General features: G+C 35.9%; 1 protein-coding gene across 2 annotated transcripts in view; it reads left to right on the top strand.

The window, feature by feature from the left end:
* fbn1 (fibrillin 1) overlaps positions 1 to 14,949 on the top strand; it is a 90,683-nt gene that overhangs the window by 29,479 nt on the left and 46,255 nt on the right. For both annotated transcript variants that reach the window (XM_058751342.1, XM_058751341.1), the window contains 11 exons: positions 2,419 to 2,544; positions 2,618 to 2,743; positions 4,235 to 4,354; positions 4,474 to 4,611; positions 5,367 to 5,417; positions 5,509 to 5,634; positions 8,563 to 8,787; positions 9,934 to 10,059; positions 10,807 to 10,935; positions 12,617 to 12,742; positions 12,944 to 13,069. In XM_058751342.1, the coding sequence (XP_058607325.1) occupies positions 2,419 to 2,544; positions 2,618 to 2,743; positions 4,235 to 4,354; positions 4,474 to 4,611; positions 5,367 to 5,417; positions 5,509 to 5,634; positions 8,563 to 8,787; positions 9,934 to 10,059; positions 10,807 to 10,935; positions 12,617 to 12,742; positions 12,944 to 13,069 (1,419 nt within the window). The remainder of the gene's footprint in view (positions 1 to 2,418; positions 2,545 to 2,617; positions 2,744 to 4,234; positions 4,355 to 4,473; positions 4,612 to 5,366; positions 5,418 to 5,508; positions 5,635 to 8,562; positions 8,788 to 9,933; positions 10,060 to 10,806; positions 10,936 to 12,616; positions 12,743 to 12,943; positions 13,070 to 14,949) is intronic.

Here is a 14,949-nt window from a genome sequence, read left to right as displayed (position 1 = left end):
ATTGAGTCTCAAAGGATTCTGGGAGTTTAAAAGTAGTATTTTGACAGTTGGAGTTTGAATTGTCTTGTTTTCGTTCACCAGATGAACATCGTACACTCAATTACTTATAAAAGATATAGCACACCTCTCCTCAATATGACGTATGATTTGACATCTCATTCATGGGTCTACGACAAAAGGTGCAGAAGGAGTAGCGTGCCGAAGTTTTGTCTGGGCGAATAGTAATAACAATCCTGAAGAAAATGTGAGTGGTGCTTGCCGTGGCAAAACTCGCCACTCGGTTGCTATGTGGTTGCTAAGGTACCCGGGGTGGTTGCTAGGGTGTTGCTATGTGGTTGCTAGGGTATTTGGGGTGGTTGCTAGGGTGTTGCTATGCGGTTGCTAGGGTACTCAGGGTGGTTGCTAGGGTACCCATGATGGTTGCTAGGATGTTACTATGTGGTTGCTAGGGTACTTGGGGTGGTTGCTAGGGTGTTTCTATGCAGTTGCTAGGGTACCCAGGATGGTTGCTAGGGCCGTTGCTATGGTACCTAGGATGGTTGCTAAGGTAAATGGGGTGGTTGCTAGGGTGTTGCTATGCAGTTGCTATGGTACTTGGGGTGGTTGCTAGGGTACCTGGGGTGGTTGCTATGGTGTTGCTAGGCAGTTACTAGTTGTCACAGATCGCTACTATGGAGTTTTATAGAGTTCTTAGTTTGAATAAGCACTTAGCTAATCACTATTAGCATGTAGCTATTCACTGCTAGCATGTGTAGCATGTTTGGAAGTCCTATTTGTTAGCACGAGTCAAAAGAACCAACTCCCAAGTCTATAAGACATTCTGATGCAAAGATATAGGACTTGATAAATGGTTGCTAGGGTACTCTGTTTGGTTGCTAAGAAGTGGTTTGGCAGCTGCCAATGATGATACTCCAAAGGCTGTTTGCCAGTATGAATAATATAAACCAACTCCCGTGTCTCTATGACGTTCAGATTTGAAGACATGCCTGTTTGGGTTTGGGTTGCTAGGGTACTCGACATTGTTTGCTACGGAGTGGCTAGGAAGTGTCTATGGTGATCCATGATTGGCTGTTTGCTGCCCCGAGTCAAACGAGTCCACCCCCATGTCTCTGTGATATTCAGATTTAAAGATATGGCTATTTGGTTTTGGGTTGCTAGGGTGCTTGATAATGGTTGCTAGGGCGTGGCTAGGAAGTGTCTATGGTGATCCATGATTGGCTGTTTGCTGCCCCGAGTTAAATGAGCCCACCCCCATGTCTCTATGACACTGTGATCCGAAGATATCCATCTGGGCTTTTAACATGGCAGTCTATGGGATCAGTTGCTAGGGTGCTATAAATGGTTGCTAGGGCGTGGTTTGATAGCTTCATAATTATCCTGAGAGTCTGATTGGTTGGCTGAGTAAAATGAGCCCTCCCCCATGTCTCTATGATATTGTGATGCAGAGTTATGTTCAATGCAAAATTCCTATGTAAATTACCATAGTAGGAAAAGCGTGTGCTGTTTCACGGGCCGTCCCTCACCATAGTATGTCAATGGGGCAATTTTGGGGTGCTCTTGTGCATATATGTTTATATGAAATTTTTTTTTTAGAAGTTGTATTATTGTATTTAATATTATAATTAAAGTTAATAATTATTATAATTATACATATAAATAATATGGTGAACTTCACGTAACAAATTAAATAAACGTATGTATATATGTGTATGTATAAGAACTGTGAAGAACAGTAATGTATAGAATAATTTTAATGATCAAACCATTATATATTTGATTTAATAATTATTCTAGTAAATCTAATAACTATTATATTATTTTACTTTGTTTTATAAAATGTAATGTTAAAAATATATTTTATTATATAAACAAATTTCATTAATTTTACATTTTACCCATATTTCATGCAAAAATCAAAAGAAAATAATATTAAATATTAATAATAAAATATTTTAAATAAATTATAATAATGAAATAATTAATATGAATATTTAATTAATTAACAATTATATTTTATAATTACATAAATAATACAGTTATATTAATTTATATAACTATTATTTATAAATTTATATGAACTATTAATATCAATCGATATAAACATTTAAGAAATATATGCATAATATAAATAAATTAGATTTTACCCAAAATCTAAAAACAGTGTATATAATCACATATTTAAAAATAAATAATAAATAATACAATATTAAATAATAAATATTTTAAATAATGAATTACAAATAATTCAGAATGTTTTAATTACATAAATAATTCAGTTTAATTTACATTAACTATTGGTATCTATAGATTTAAACATTTAAGTAAACAATTAAAATTACAATTAAAAAGTAAAAAAAATCTTACTCACCCATGTATTTTACATGCATGTATGTTCACGTGTGAATCTCTGTGTTTCAGATATAAACGAGTGTGCGCTGGATCCTGATATCTGTCAGAACGGTGTGTGTGAGAACATGCTCCGAACGTACAAGTGTAACTGTAACCTGGGCTTTGAGGTGGACATCAGCGGGAAGACCTGCGTGGGTCAGTATCTCTGCAGACATTAGCGTGTGAAGCGCACAGACATCTGCGTCACGCGTGTGCGTCTGTGTTTCAGATGTGGACGAGTGCATGATGAACAGTCACCTGTGTGAGAACGGCCTGTGCAGAAACACACCGGGCAGCTATACCTGCCACTGTCCCAAGGGCTTCATCTTCCAGCCCCAGACAGAGGTGTGTGAAGGTGGGTCACGTCTCACACACACACACACACACACACTGCTGAGGACATAAATCACACTAACCACATAATATATGAATAGAATCAGATGGACGTGTTTAAATAGTGTCTAATTTCAGTTGAAAACAGCATGAGTTGGTCAGATTGATTCATTTCTGTGAACTTGATTCAGTTATTTGTTTGTACCCTACCTTGTAAATGTTCTTGAGGGATATTTCAAGTATAAAACAAGTAAAAATATTTGATGTTTTGTGTGTATTAATGAAAATAATTCAATCTGATGTGTTCTAGTCAGATACAATGATATACTATTATAGTTTTTATTAATATTTTGGATCAGTTTTTATTTGTATATTTTCTGGTTTAATTTTACTTTTTTTTACTTTTTTGTGTGTTTTTGACATTTTTATTAGTTTTTAAAAATATTTATAGAGTTTGAATTCATTTTTTAAAATAATTTTATTAATTTATAGTTTTTAGAAATTTTTATTTTAGTAAATTAATAAGTAAAAGTTACCAACCAGCTAAAATAAAAAGGGTTTTACATTTGATTTCAGTTAACAAATTTTATTTCAAGTAACACTTTTTCAATTTAATTTTTTACATTTTGTTACTTTTTTATATTTATATATTTTTTATATTACTTTTAATTTTGGTTTCAGTTTTAGTTAATCATAATAACCCTGGTTCAGGTGTTCATTTAGTGAGAAAAAGACCTTGTCATTAGACTATTGCATGATTCTTCATCAACTCGAATGAGATTGTTCAGATAGAGATGATTCAGTAAAATCTCACAGTTGATCTTCGGTGGGAAAGGAGTTGGTAAGTTTGATTCTTCAAACTCTTCATTTTGAGGAAGTGATGTAAAATATTGATTCATTGAATCTCCATTTTTCAGAGTGTTCAAAATGTTGCAGTTACAAATAGAACTATATGTGACCCTGGAGCACAAAAGCAGTCATAAATACATTGTATGGGTCAAAATTATCCATTTTTCTTTTATGCCAAAAATCATTAGGATATTAAGTAAAGATCATGTTCCATGAAGATATTTTGTAACTTTCCTACCGTAAATATATCAAAACTTAATTTTTGATTAGTAATATGCATTGCTAAGAACTTTAAAGTCGATTTTCTCAATATTTCGATTTTTTTTGCACCCTCAGATTTTCAAACCATACATCAATGGAAAGCTTATTCATTCAGCTTTCAAATGATGTATAAATCACAATTTAAAAAAATTAATTGACCCTTATGACTGATTTTGTGCTCCAGGGTCACATATTATTCTGTTCATGTATTTAAATGGAAATTAATTTGTTGTGATTCGTTCTGCTGTTCATTTAGTGACAACAGGCTTTGATTCTAAACTAGATTTTTGCTATTTTATTTCTTATATGAATCAATTTGAGTGTAATAATTTTTTTTAGCATTTACATGCTGTAATCACATCTGATATTCTGTGTGTGTGTGTGTGTGTGTGTGTGTGTTCAGACGTGGACGAGTGCTTGAGTAACCCGTGTGTGAACGGCGAGTGTAAGAACAGCGCTGGCTCGTTCGCATGTCTCTGCTCCACAGGAAGTACATTGGACAGCTCAGGAACTCTGTGTGTGGGTGAGTGCACTTCCTGTCCCGTCACACTCATCACACAACGTGTGTGTTAAAGCCTCATGCGTGTGTGTGTGTGTGTATGTGTATGTGTGTGTGTGTGTGTGTGTGTATGTGTGTTTCAGAGACCACTAAGGGCACATGTTGGCTGAAGGTGGTGAATGGACAGTGTGAGATTAACATTAATGGAGCGACGCTGAAGTCTCAGTGCTGTGCTACGCTGGGGGCGGCCTGGGGCTCACCGTGTGCCAAATGTGAACCAGGTGAGACTCAGCCTCCACTAACTAACCACTCCTACTAGGTCTGATACCTCAAACACATGCATTACCAGTCAAAAGTCTGTAATAATTAAAACATTTTCACATGATCCTTCAGAAATCATTCTAATATGCTGATTTGCTGCTCAAGAAACATGTCTGATTATTATCAATGTTGAAAACAGTTGTGCTGCACAATATTTTCGTGGAAACTGTGATGCATTTTATTTTTCAGGATTCACAGATGAATAGAAAGTTCAAAAGAACAGCATTTATTTGAAACAGAAATCTACTGTAACATTATAAATGTCTTTACTAGCACTTTCGATCAATTTAATGTATCTTTGATGAATAAAAGTATACATTTTTTAAAATCTTATATACCCCACAATTTAAAATAGTAGAATATTTCCACAAAAATATTGTGCAGCACAATTGTTTTCATCATTGATTATAATCAGAAATGTTTCTTGAGCAGCAAATCAGCATATTAGAATGATTTCTGAAGATCATGTGACACTGAAGACTGGAGTAATGATGCTGAAAATACAGCTGCGCATCACAGAAATAAATTACAGTTTAACAGATATTCACACAGAAAATAGCTGTTTTAAATTGCAATAATATTTCAAATTTTTTACTGTATTTTGATCAAATAAATGCAGCCTCGTTGAGCAGAAGAGACTTCTTTCAGAAACATTAAAGAATCTGTATTAGTGTAAGCCGGTGTGTGTGTAGTAAAGGTGTGTTGTGTGTTTCAGATCCGTCCTGCTCTAAAGGTTACGCACGAGTGAAGGGCACCGTCTGTGAGGGTGAGATCACACTTCACTGTCTGCATGCATTCAGAGTCTCATATTCACCTGCTTCACGTGTGTGTGTGTGTCTGTGTGTGTCTGTGTGTAGATGTGAACGAGTGTGATGTGTTTCCCGGCGTCTGCATCAATGGGAAGTGTGTGAACACAGACGGGTCGTTCATCTGCCAGTGTCCCAGCGGGATGACGGTGGACTCCACTGGAAGGACCTGCGTTGGTACGTATGAAACTCCAGCAGAATGCATTTATAATGAGTGCATCACCCGTAAAACTACTCTGACATGAATTTTCAGATTCATATTTGTGTTTGCAAAATGTTGGCACAGAAAAAATGCATAAATGGGGAAATGGTAAACTCATTTGTGACACTGGACCACAAAACCAGTCAAAAGGGTCAATTTTTTGAAATTGAGATTTGTGCATCATCCAAAAGCTGAATAAATAATCTTTCAATTGATGTATGATTTGTTGGACAATATTTGGCTGAGATACAACTATTTGAAAATCTGGAATCTGAGGGTGCAAAAAAATCTAAATATTGAGAAAATCACCTTTAAAGTTGTTCAAATTAAGTTCTTAGCAATGCATATTACTAATCAAAAATGAAGTTTTGATATATTTACAGTAGGAAATTTACTAAAGATCTTCATGGAACATGATCTTTACTTAATATCCTAATGATTTTTGGCATAAAAGAAAAATTTGAAATATAATTTTGAGCCATACAATGTATTGTTGGCTATTGCTACAAATATACCTGTGCTGCTTATGACTGCTTTTAGTCCTAAAATAATTAATACTGATCAATATAAAATTAAAAACTATATATATATAAAGACCATAGACTGTAAAAAAAAATGTACGTAGTGTCCGTGATGTCACCCGTAGGTTTCTGTAAAGCGTTTTTGAAGCCTAAAGTGGGCGGAGCCGACCGCCGCCATCTTGGAAGCGCGTCACTGCGTCACTCCCGGATAATCGAAAATGGGCAAAAAGGCGGGACGTGGGTGAAGCTGAGCTGAAACCACGCCCGTCATGCAAAGACAAAACACCATAATTTCGTTTTTGGTCGACAATTAGTTATTGATCATTTTGGGACATTAATGACCTCCTTTATCATGTGTTTAAGTATCATGGAGAAAAGCCCCGGAGAAACCAAGGCAGAACACAGTATAACATCAGTTACCGCGCTTTGACTTTGTTTTGGAAAGCTCAGATAAGTTACGGTGCTCTGCATATGTTTGCATTCGTTCGTCAATACTGTGCCAGCCTGGAGTTACACGGTATTCTGCCTTTGTTTTACTGTCCATTAAAGTCTACCGCGTTTATTGTGTGCTTCTATATCTGTCGGCAGAGATCGCGATCTAACAAACTGCTCCATATAACAAAGCACTGTAAGCAATAACGATTAAAACATCTAATTGCCAGATTCCCAGTGTCCTACCTATAATTATTTTCTCTGTACAAACACAAATATTTAAAGCCAGTTTTCCAAGTTTCGCACACTATCAAGTTTCTCACTCTGGAGCAGAGCGGCAGTCCACCTGTCACTCAAGTGGCCACGCCCTTAATTATGCAGAACTTTAAGGCTTAATATAATTTAAACGGATGAGTTATAAAAAAATTCACCCCCCTCACAGTTGTCACGAAGGGCAAAATTAGCTATATAGACCAAAATAATTTTTTGTACCAGGCTGTAAACATGTTTTTTTCTGCTGTAAAGTTGGGCATTTTAACATGGAGAGTCTATGTGATTGACTCCAGCGGCCAGTCGATGAATTGCAGTTTTAGTCACTGCCGTGTTGGTTTCACTAGAGGGAGCGGGAGGTTGCCGCTTGATAAAGACATTAAAAATGACAAAAACTGAATAAAATTTAACACGAATAATTTAATAAAATTAACAAAAAATTAAATTGAAAATGTGAAATATTAAAATAAAATTAACTATAAAAAACTATAATAATATCTCAATGATACTAAAATAACATTCATCTGAGCACTTGTGTTCTTTTAGTTGGCACTGCTTTTGATAACACTATTAAACATAATAATATATATTAGCATTAATCTGTTAGCCAGCTAGTTAAATTGAAAATAAATTTGATTTCTAAACAAAAACAGTCGAGAATAGCCATTGATTCATTTTCCTGTTTATTCTAAATGACACTTTAATTGAATCATTTTCATTATTGCCAATTAGACTCTTTTGCATTTATGCTAATGACTGGATTCCAATTCATGGGCGGGATTATGCTAATTATGCTAAGCGAATTCATTAACATACATGTTTAACTATTAAATTGGAGGTTTATGAAGCATTTATGAAAGAACATTTAGACTTCATCCCAGAGGAATTCCAGCACTTCCTGTTTCCTCGTTTGTTCTCAGACATTGAGATTGAACAAATGTTCTCAAAGTCCAGTCTAGCAAATCCTAAACTAGACGTTGTGAAAACACTTGAGTCACATTTATGAAATTTTAAGCACTTATATTTACAATTACATTTAGTCATTTAGCAGATGCTTTTATCCAAAGCGACTTAAAAATGAGGACAATAGAAGCAATCAAATTCAGTAGCTTAACGCAGTACACGTAGCAAGGTTTTTTTTTTATTATATAATAAATGAAAAGAAAACAGATAGAATAGAAAAAGAATAGAGAAGCTAGTGTTTGTTTGTTTTTTAAAGTTAGTAAATGAATAGAGTGCAGGTATAAAAGGGGCAAGATTTATTTTTATTTTTTTTGTAAGAATAGAATTAGAATAGAGAGTGCTAACAAACAATCTAATTAATCTAAAATACAACACCGTTCAAAAGTTCAGAGTCTGTAAGATTCCACCAATCGATAAGCAGAATCAGAATTGATAAAATTAATACGATAACCAACTCTAATTATCAATATTAAAAGCAGTTGTCATAGTCCAAGTCACTTTTGATCAATTAAATGCATACTTTCTTAAAAAAATAAATAAATCAACTTAGATGTATGCTAAAGCAACTTCTAAATTACACAGAGATGCTTGGGTTATGATGAGACATTAGCATTGAGTGACATAAAAAACATTACACAACGCAAACGAACTGTGAATATTATGAATATTCAAATATTCCCAAAGTTTCATGTGTTGTGTGAATGTGTGTGTGTGCAGACCTGCGGACGGAGCTGTGTTACCTCACACACATCGACGAGCGCTGCGGCGCTCCGATCCCGGGCCGGCACCGTGTGGACGCCTGCTGCTGCTCCGTGGGAGTAGCCTGGGGCCCGGAGTGTGACGAGTGTCCGGAGAAAGGAACGCCCGATTATGCCCAGCTCTGCCCTCGGCCCGGATTCTCCCACCGCGGAGACTTCATCAACGGCAAACCCTTCCTGAAAGGTGTGCGAGACAGACAGGCCACACTCATCCATACATGCACCTACACCAGCTTCACACATTCTCTGTTTGCAGTGTGTATGCTGTCCATGTGTGGTACACAAGCAGCACAGACTGTGCTTTCACACAGGAGTCCGCTCCTGACCTGATCCGTGGCTGTGTGCCACAAACACCACATTTATTATTTTGATTTCAAATTTAGTCATTTAGCAGATGCTTTTATCCAAAGTGGCTAACGAATGAGGACAATAGAAGCAATCAGAATCAACAAAAGAGCAATGATATGCAAGAGCTATAACAAGTCTCATTTAACTTAACACAGTACACAGATTTAAAATGTTTTTTTATTATTATAGAATAAATAAAAAGACAACAGATAGAATACAAAAAGAATAGAGAATACAAATATTGTTATTGAAAATCTTTTTTTAGCATTGCCAATCTTTTTTTTTTTTACACAGTGCAGTAATACAATCTTTCATAGACGTGTAAACGCAATAAATATAAGCAACGCATTATTCAATGCTTTTTGCTTTTGCATTTACTTCTAGATTTATATATTAAGTTGCTCAAGCAAGTGGCAAAACATTTAAACTACTTTTCTTACGTTATCACAAACATTAAAACTTACCATTGACAGAAACAGTCAGCACTAATGCCTTTTCTTTAGCATTTAAATCTTTAGTACACTGAAAAAAATTGAATTTACTAAATTTTTTAAGGTAATTTTTCAATTTATTTTAGCTACATTTAAATAAACAAATTTATTTGACTAACTTTCAACATTTTTTGAAATTTAAATGGAGCTAAAATAAATTGTTTGCAACCACTTACCTTAAAAACATTTAGTATAATTTTTTTCAGTGTACAAGCAATCCTGTGGTTCATAAAGAACTTTGTTTTCCCACCTTCACGAGTGCCATCTATTATTGCCTTGTTTATCTAAAAGTGCTCTTTTCCTTTAAACCTAGCCAAAAAGCCATATGTGTTGACTGTAAAACTTTATGGTGTAATTACTACATTTCCGTGTCAATCCATGTTTATATTTACATACAAGCTCGGCGTGGAAACAATTTAATCCGTTAACATGGGTGCGGAAAAAATACACACTGCCGTTATCCTGACTCGTCTAGTTCGGTTTCTCCGCAGATATAAACGAGTGTAAGATGATCCACAGCTTGTGCACAAACGGCCGCTGCAGGAACACCATCGGTAGCTTCCGCTGCAGGTGCGACAGCGGCTTCGCTCTGGACTTTGATGAAAGGAACTGCACAGGTGAGTTCAGACGCAGTAAACGAGGTTCAGAGACACGCATGTGAATGCTAACGAGTCCTGATGTGTCACGGAACACACAGACTTTACTCTATTCAAGCTATGTGTGGCTCTAAAATAAAACAACCATGTCATGCAGGTTAGTAGCAGGTGGACTGGATTAGTGACTCATTATTGTTCACAGCAATATTTGATTTGTTTTCTCTGATTATTCTGACACAGTTTTGTTTTCAAATTTTGTAATCAAAACTTTTTTTTTTTCATTTACAGAAATTGTTAGTGTACAGACATTCAAATAAATAAATAAAATTAGAATTATATTTAAAATAATAAACTTCAGGTTTCTAGACGCTGAAAGTTCTTTAGGTTTCTTTTTAAACAATAACTCAGCATGAATTTTCCAGTCATTCCTGATGTACTGGATAAGGATATTTAAAATAATTTATTAAAACAATATTTTGGACTAAAGTTTTAGTTTTTTTTTTTTTGTATGACTTTTCCAAGTCTATACAATTTACCCTGTTTGCACAATATACAATGCAAGTTTTATCTGAACAACTTAAAATAAAATAACGATTTTTAGCTGTTTGAATGTGTTTGTTTTGTCTCATTTTAACTCATATTGAGGGTATCTGGTTGGTTGAGAACCACTGATGTCAGTTTTTTAAAAGTGCTGTAGATCGGTGTGTGTCTCATGCAGTGTTTGTGCTGTGTGTGTGTGTGTGTGTGTGTGTGTGTGTGTTTTCACAGATATCGACGAGTGCCGCATCTCTCCTGATCTGTGCGGTCACGGCACGTGTGTGAACACAGCCGGTGATTTCCGGTGCGATTGTTTCACCGGATACGAGAGCGGGTTCATGATGATGAAGAACTGCATGGGTGAGACTCTCACACACTGTTTTTCATAAAGTTTGACCGATATAAGATTTTTATTTCAATGACATTCAACCTAAAAATGTAACTACAACATGATTCAAGAATCTCAATATGGCTCCAGGGGTAATTTGTTAAATTGTACATATTTTCAGTGGTCAAAAACCAAATGTGGGTCAGTTTGCAAAAATATTATACTTATTTTCTTTTAAAGAAAATTAAGAAATATATCTTGTTTCCTTCTATCAAAACAACTGGATTGAACATACATGTCTCAGTGCCATATAAATTCTTTTTCCAAAGTTTGCTTGGCTATAACTCAAGAAGTATTAAAGATATTGCAATATGATTGTCTGAAGAATAAGTAATGCTGAAATTAGAAACCTTGTTTCACCAGTTTTTTAAGACCTTGTATGGATTAATCCCAGAGATATTGGGATCTCAGTGCAGCTCCATGTCCAAATTGTTGTATCCTACCCATTTTCAATGGTCAAAAACCAAATATGGTTTTGTTTATCTAGTCATCACTGTTGAAACTGTCAAATATGCAAATAACAGTAACCCAGGGTTGATGAATGTACAATGTGACACATCAGATTATGAATGACCAGGATTAATTGTTAACTTTAAGCATGAACAGTGTGAAACGTAAAATAAGATTACCCAGGATCCCATTTACCTGGGGTTTAGAATTACCAGGTCTTAATTATTTCAAGCGTGAGAAATGTTTGAGGTACTATACATGATTCTGCCAAATATGCCCTTTAGAGGTAGATACTACTTGATCTGATGATGCTTTATACATTATATAACAATAAAAAAGAAAAAGAAATTCTAATTATTCATCCAGGTGAGGCAAATCTTGTTTTATTGATGTAAATGCAATGTGTGGCAAAAGCAACCACTTTTCCCTATGAGGTGTGGGATTTGATTCAAACATATTACAGTACAATACTGTGTGTTTGAACTCTTGGTAGCTTCAGAAGCTGTTAACATCCCTTCTTCCAAATATCCCTGAAACTGATTCAAATATAGAATCTTATGAATAGACAACAGAGAGCAAGGTAATGTGCCTCAACCTGACCATTTCAGTGCATTTTTAACAGTCTGACAGGTGTGTTTTATACATATTGTTTTGATAGAGGGAAACAAGACACATTTCTAATTTCAACATTATTTATTCTTCAGACATTGTTCTTTAAATAAAATAAGTATCGGCTGTATACAAAGTGACCCAACATTTGGTTTTTGAATGCTGCATATGGGTAATATTCAACAATCTGGAGCCTCATTGAGATGCCCAAATCTCTGGGACTGAACGATGCAAGGGCCTTGAAAATGAAGATTACAAAAGAAAAGTTGATTAAGAACTAGAATATAAAATCATATTGCGATATCTTAAATACTTCTTGAGTTATAGCCATGCAAACTTTGGAAAAATAATATTTATGGCACTGAGACAATCTCTGTGTCATCTGAAAATGTCATTTTTACCCCCCTGTAATTTGGCTCTGAATCTCAGGTGAAAATTGCCGATTTGACCCCCCCCTCTACAAAAAAAAAAGCGTATTACTCAGAAAATATTCATCCTGGACATTTAATATTTTGGCTTTCATCCCTAAACATGTTTATCTTTCTTTAGAAAATATATTAGCAAAATCAAAAATTTGAGTGTGTTGTGTTTCAGACATCAACGAGTGCGAGCGAAACCCTTTGCTCTGCAGAGGAGGTGAATGCATCAACAGCGAGGGCAGCTTCCACTGCAAGTGTCCAGAGGGCCACGAGATCGCCCCTGACGGCTCCGCCTGCCTGGGTCAGTGTGTGTGTGTTGTGTGTGTGTGAGTGTGTAAGTGATAGCAAGTGAGTGTGTGTGTGTGAGAGAGAGAGAGAGAGAGAGAGAGAGAGTGTGTGTTTATGTTAATGATGGGTTGTAAATTTGAACCAAAACCTTGCTTTTGCACACATCCTGACAGATTTCGGTCAGTGTTGTGTTTATTGTGTGTTTTCTCTGCAGATATCAATGAGTGTGAACTGAGTGACAAGCTGTGCAGGAACGGTCAGTGTGTGAACATGATCGGACGCTATCAGTGCTCCTGCAACATCGGCTACAAATCCACCGAAGACAGACTCTCGTGCGTTGGTAAGACAGTGATTCCCATACGTTAATTTATTTGTAGCGGTCCGCCACAAATACCCACCACCCCTGCCATCAGCTCCCGTGTCTCACACACACGAGCACAACTTTAGCACAATATTTAGCAACTTTCAGACCCTTTTAGCGGCTATTTTCCATAAAGGGTACATACTGACAAACCTAGCGACTTTTTTGGAAAAACCTTAGCTTTGATTCAGTTGGAAGATGTCTCCAGTGCTGCCTCGCGAGCGTGAGGTCTGACTCCCGGAGCAGTGTCGCCTCTCTCTGCGTCTGTTCTGTGCAGCGAGCGGCAGAGAAGCAGCGCGTTCAGTTGGCCGTACCGCAGCAGACTCGTCAATAAATGAGTACAAAACAGCGTTTCCAAGAACCTGTCACTTAACGACTGTTTGGACTTTTAAATCTGAACATAATTCGTCTGTTAAAATGCTCATAGTTTGTTACTCAGACGCAGGCAGTGCGCTGAATGAGACAAAACAGTAGGCTAATATAGTCAAAACTGCTGCATATAGTCACTTTTTAGTTTAAGTTAGATGTATGTTGATTTTATCAGACGATGTCGCGATTATAAATCAGGATTTAAGGAGTATAGCGAGATTGATTCCTGGTTAGCATGTATTAATGGGTCATGTTTATTCACTATTTATACCTGTTTTATGTATGACAACAGAAAATATAATGTGAACAGCTTTATTGGGTTGCATCCAGTTGTATTACAGTATGTGAGAGTTCATAGAGTAGAACAGATCTGAAGTGCCAAAACTTGTCTGAATGCAAAATTAAATATGCAATATTTAATATGTGACGTCACCTGCCACCACAAGTCTCACAAAATCCACATTAATCACTCGCACCGTGAGTCCAGACAGCAGCTCTCACACTAAAACAGTCCTGATTGAGTTTGTTGTTACTGTTTCCTGCGAGTTTAACAGGCTGCTTGTGTTTTAAAGTCAATATTCTTGTTCTGTAACCAGCGAAATCTCACATTCATGATTTTTACAGCAGAATGCTGCCATAGCAGACCTGTGGTCCTCAAAACAGCGAAAGTCAAGCCCAAAAATATGCACTTTGTCACCCCAGTAAACTAAATGAAAATAAGTCTGTAAGATGCAATGCTCTGCATGTGCCCTATATTTACATTGGTACTCCCTAAAGAAGATTTAGGACTGAGACTTGAACCTTTCTCGTTATGATACAAAACTTGGACTTAAGTCTAAGAAGCAACAATGTGCAAAATGATTATATATGTATGTTATTTATGTACCTTTTAATTTGCTCTGGAGATCAGTTTTAGTTCAGAGAGCCATCTTGAGGTTTCTGTAAACATCCATATAACGCAAAATGTGTTGTGCACCATGACAAAAAGATAAACCAAGTAGAATAATATTAAAAAACTGGTGGTTTTGAAATAACACACGTACAGTCAAACCAAAATTTATTCAGACACCTTCAACATTTCTCACATCATCACAGTTTATTCACTATAGTTTAGAAAATGGTAATAAAATATGAGAAGAACTCAGAGTTAAACTGTGTCAGAACAAATTAAGAACACAATTAGATAAAACCAATTTAGCTCAACCAATTACCAAGCAATGCTTCATTTTGTTCAGTCTGTGGTGTGAAAGATCGCATTAGCAATTAAAGAAAAAACACTTCAGCAAAACATGCTCAGCTCAAAGTGTCTGAATAATTTTTGGTCCCAAATTTTACTGGTAGTCCAATGTATGAAGATTTTTTTGGGTGTAATATGTCACAGTTTACTTTATTTTGCTATCCTCACTTACATAAATGAACTATAGTGTCCTGCACCCGCTAGTCTGGTGTCTGAATAATTTTTGATTTGACTATAGATAATCATTCCATAA

The sequence above is a fragment of the Onychostoma macrolepis genome, chromosome 18 (assembly GCF_012432095.1).
Source record: "Onychostoma macrolepis isolate SWU-2019 chromosome 18, ASM1243209v1, whole genome shotgun sequence".
NCBI classification, from domain to species: domain Eukaryota; kingdom Metazoa; phylum Chordata; class Actinopteri; order Cypriniformes; family Cyprinidae; genus Onychostoma; species Onychostoma macrolepis.
The sequence above is the reverse complement of the archived record's forward strand: the minus strand, read 5'-3'. Positions and strand labels throughout refer to the sequence as shown.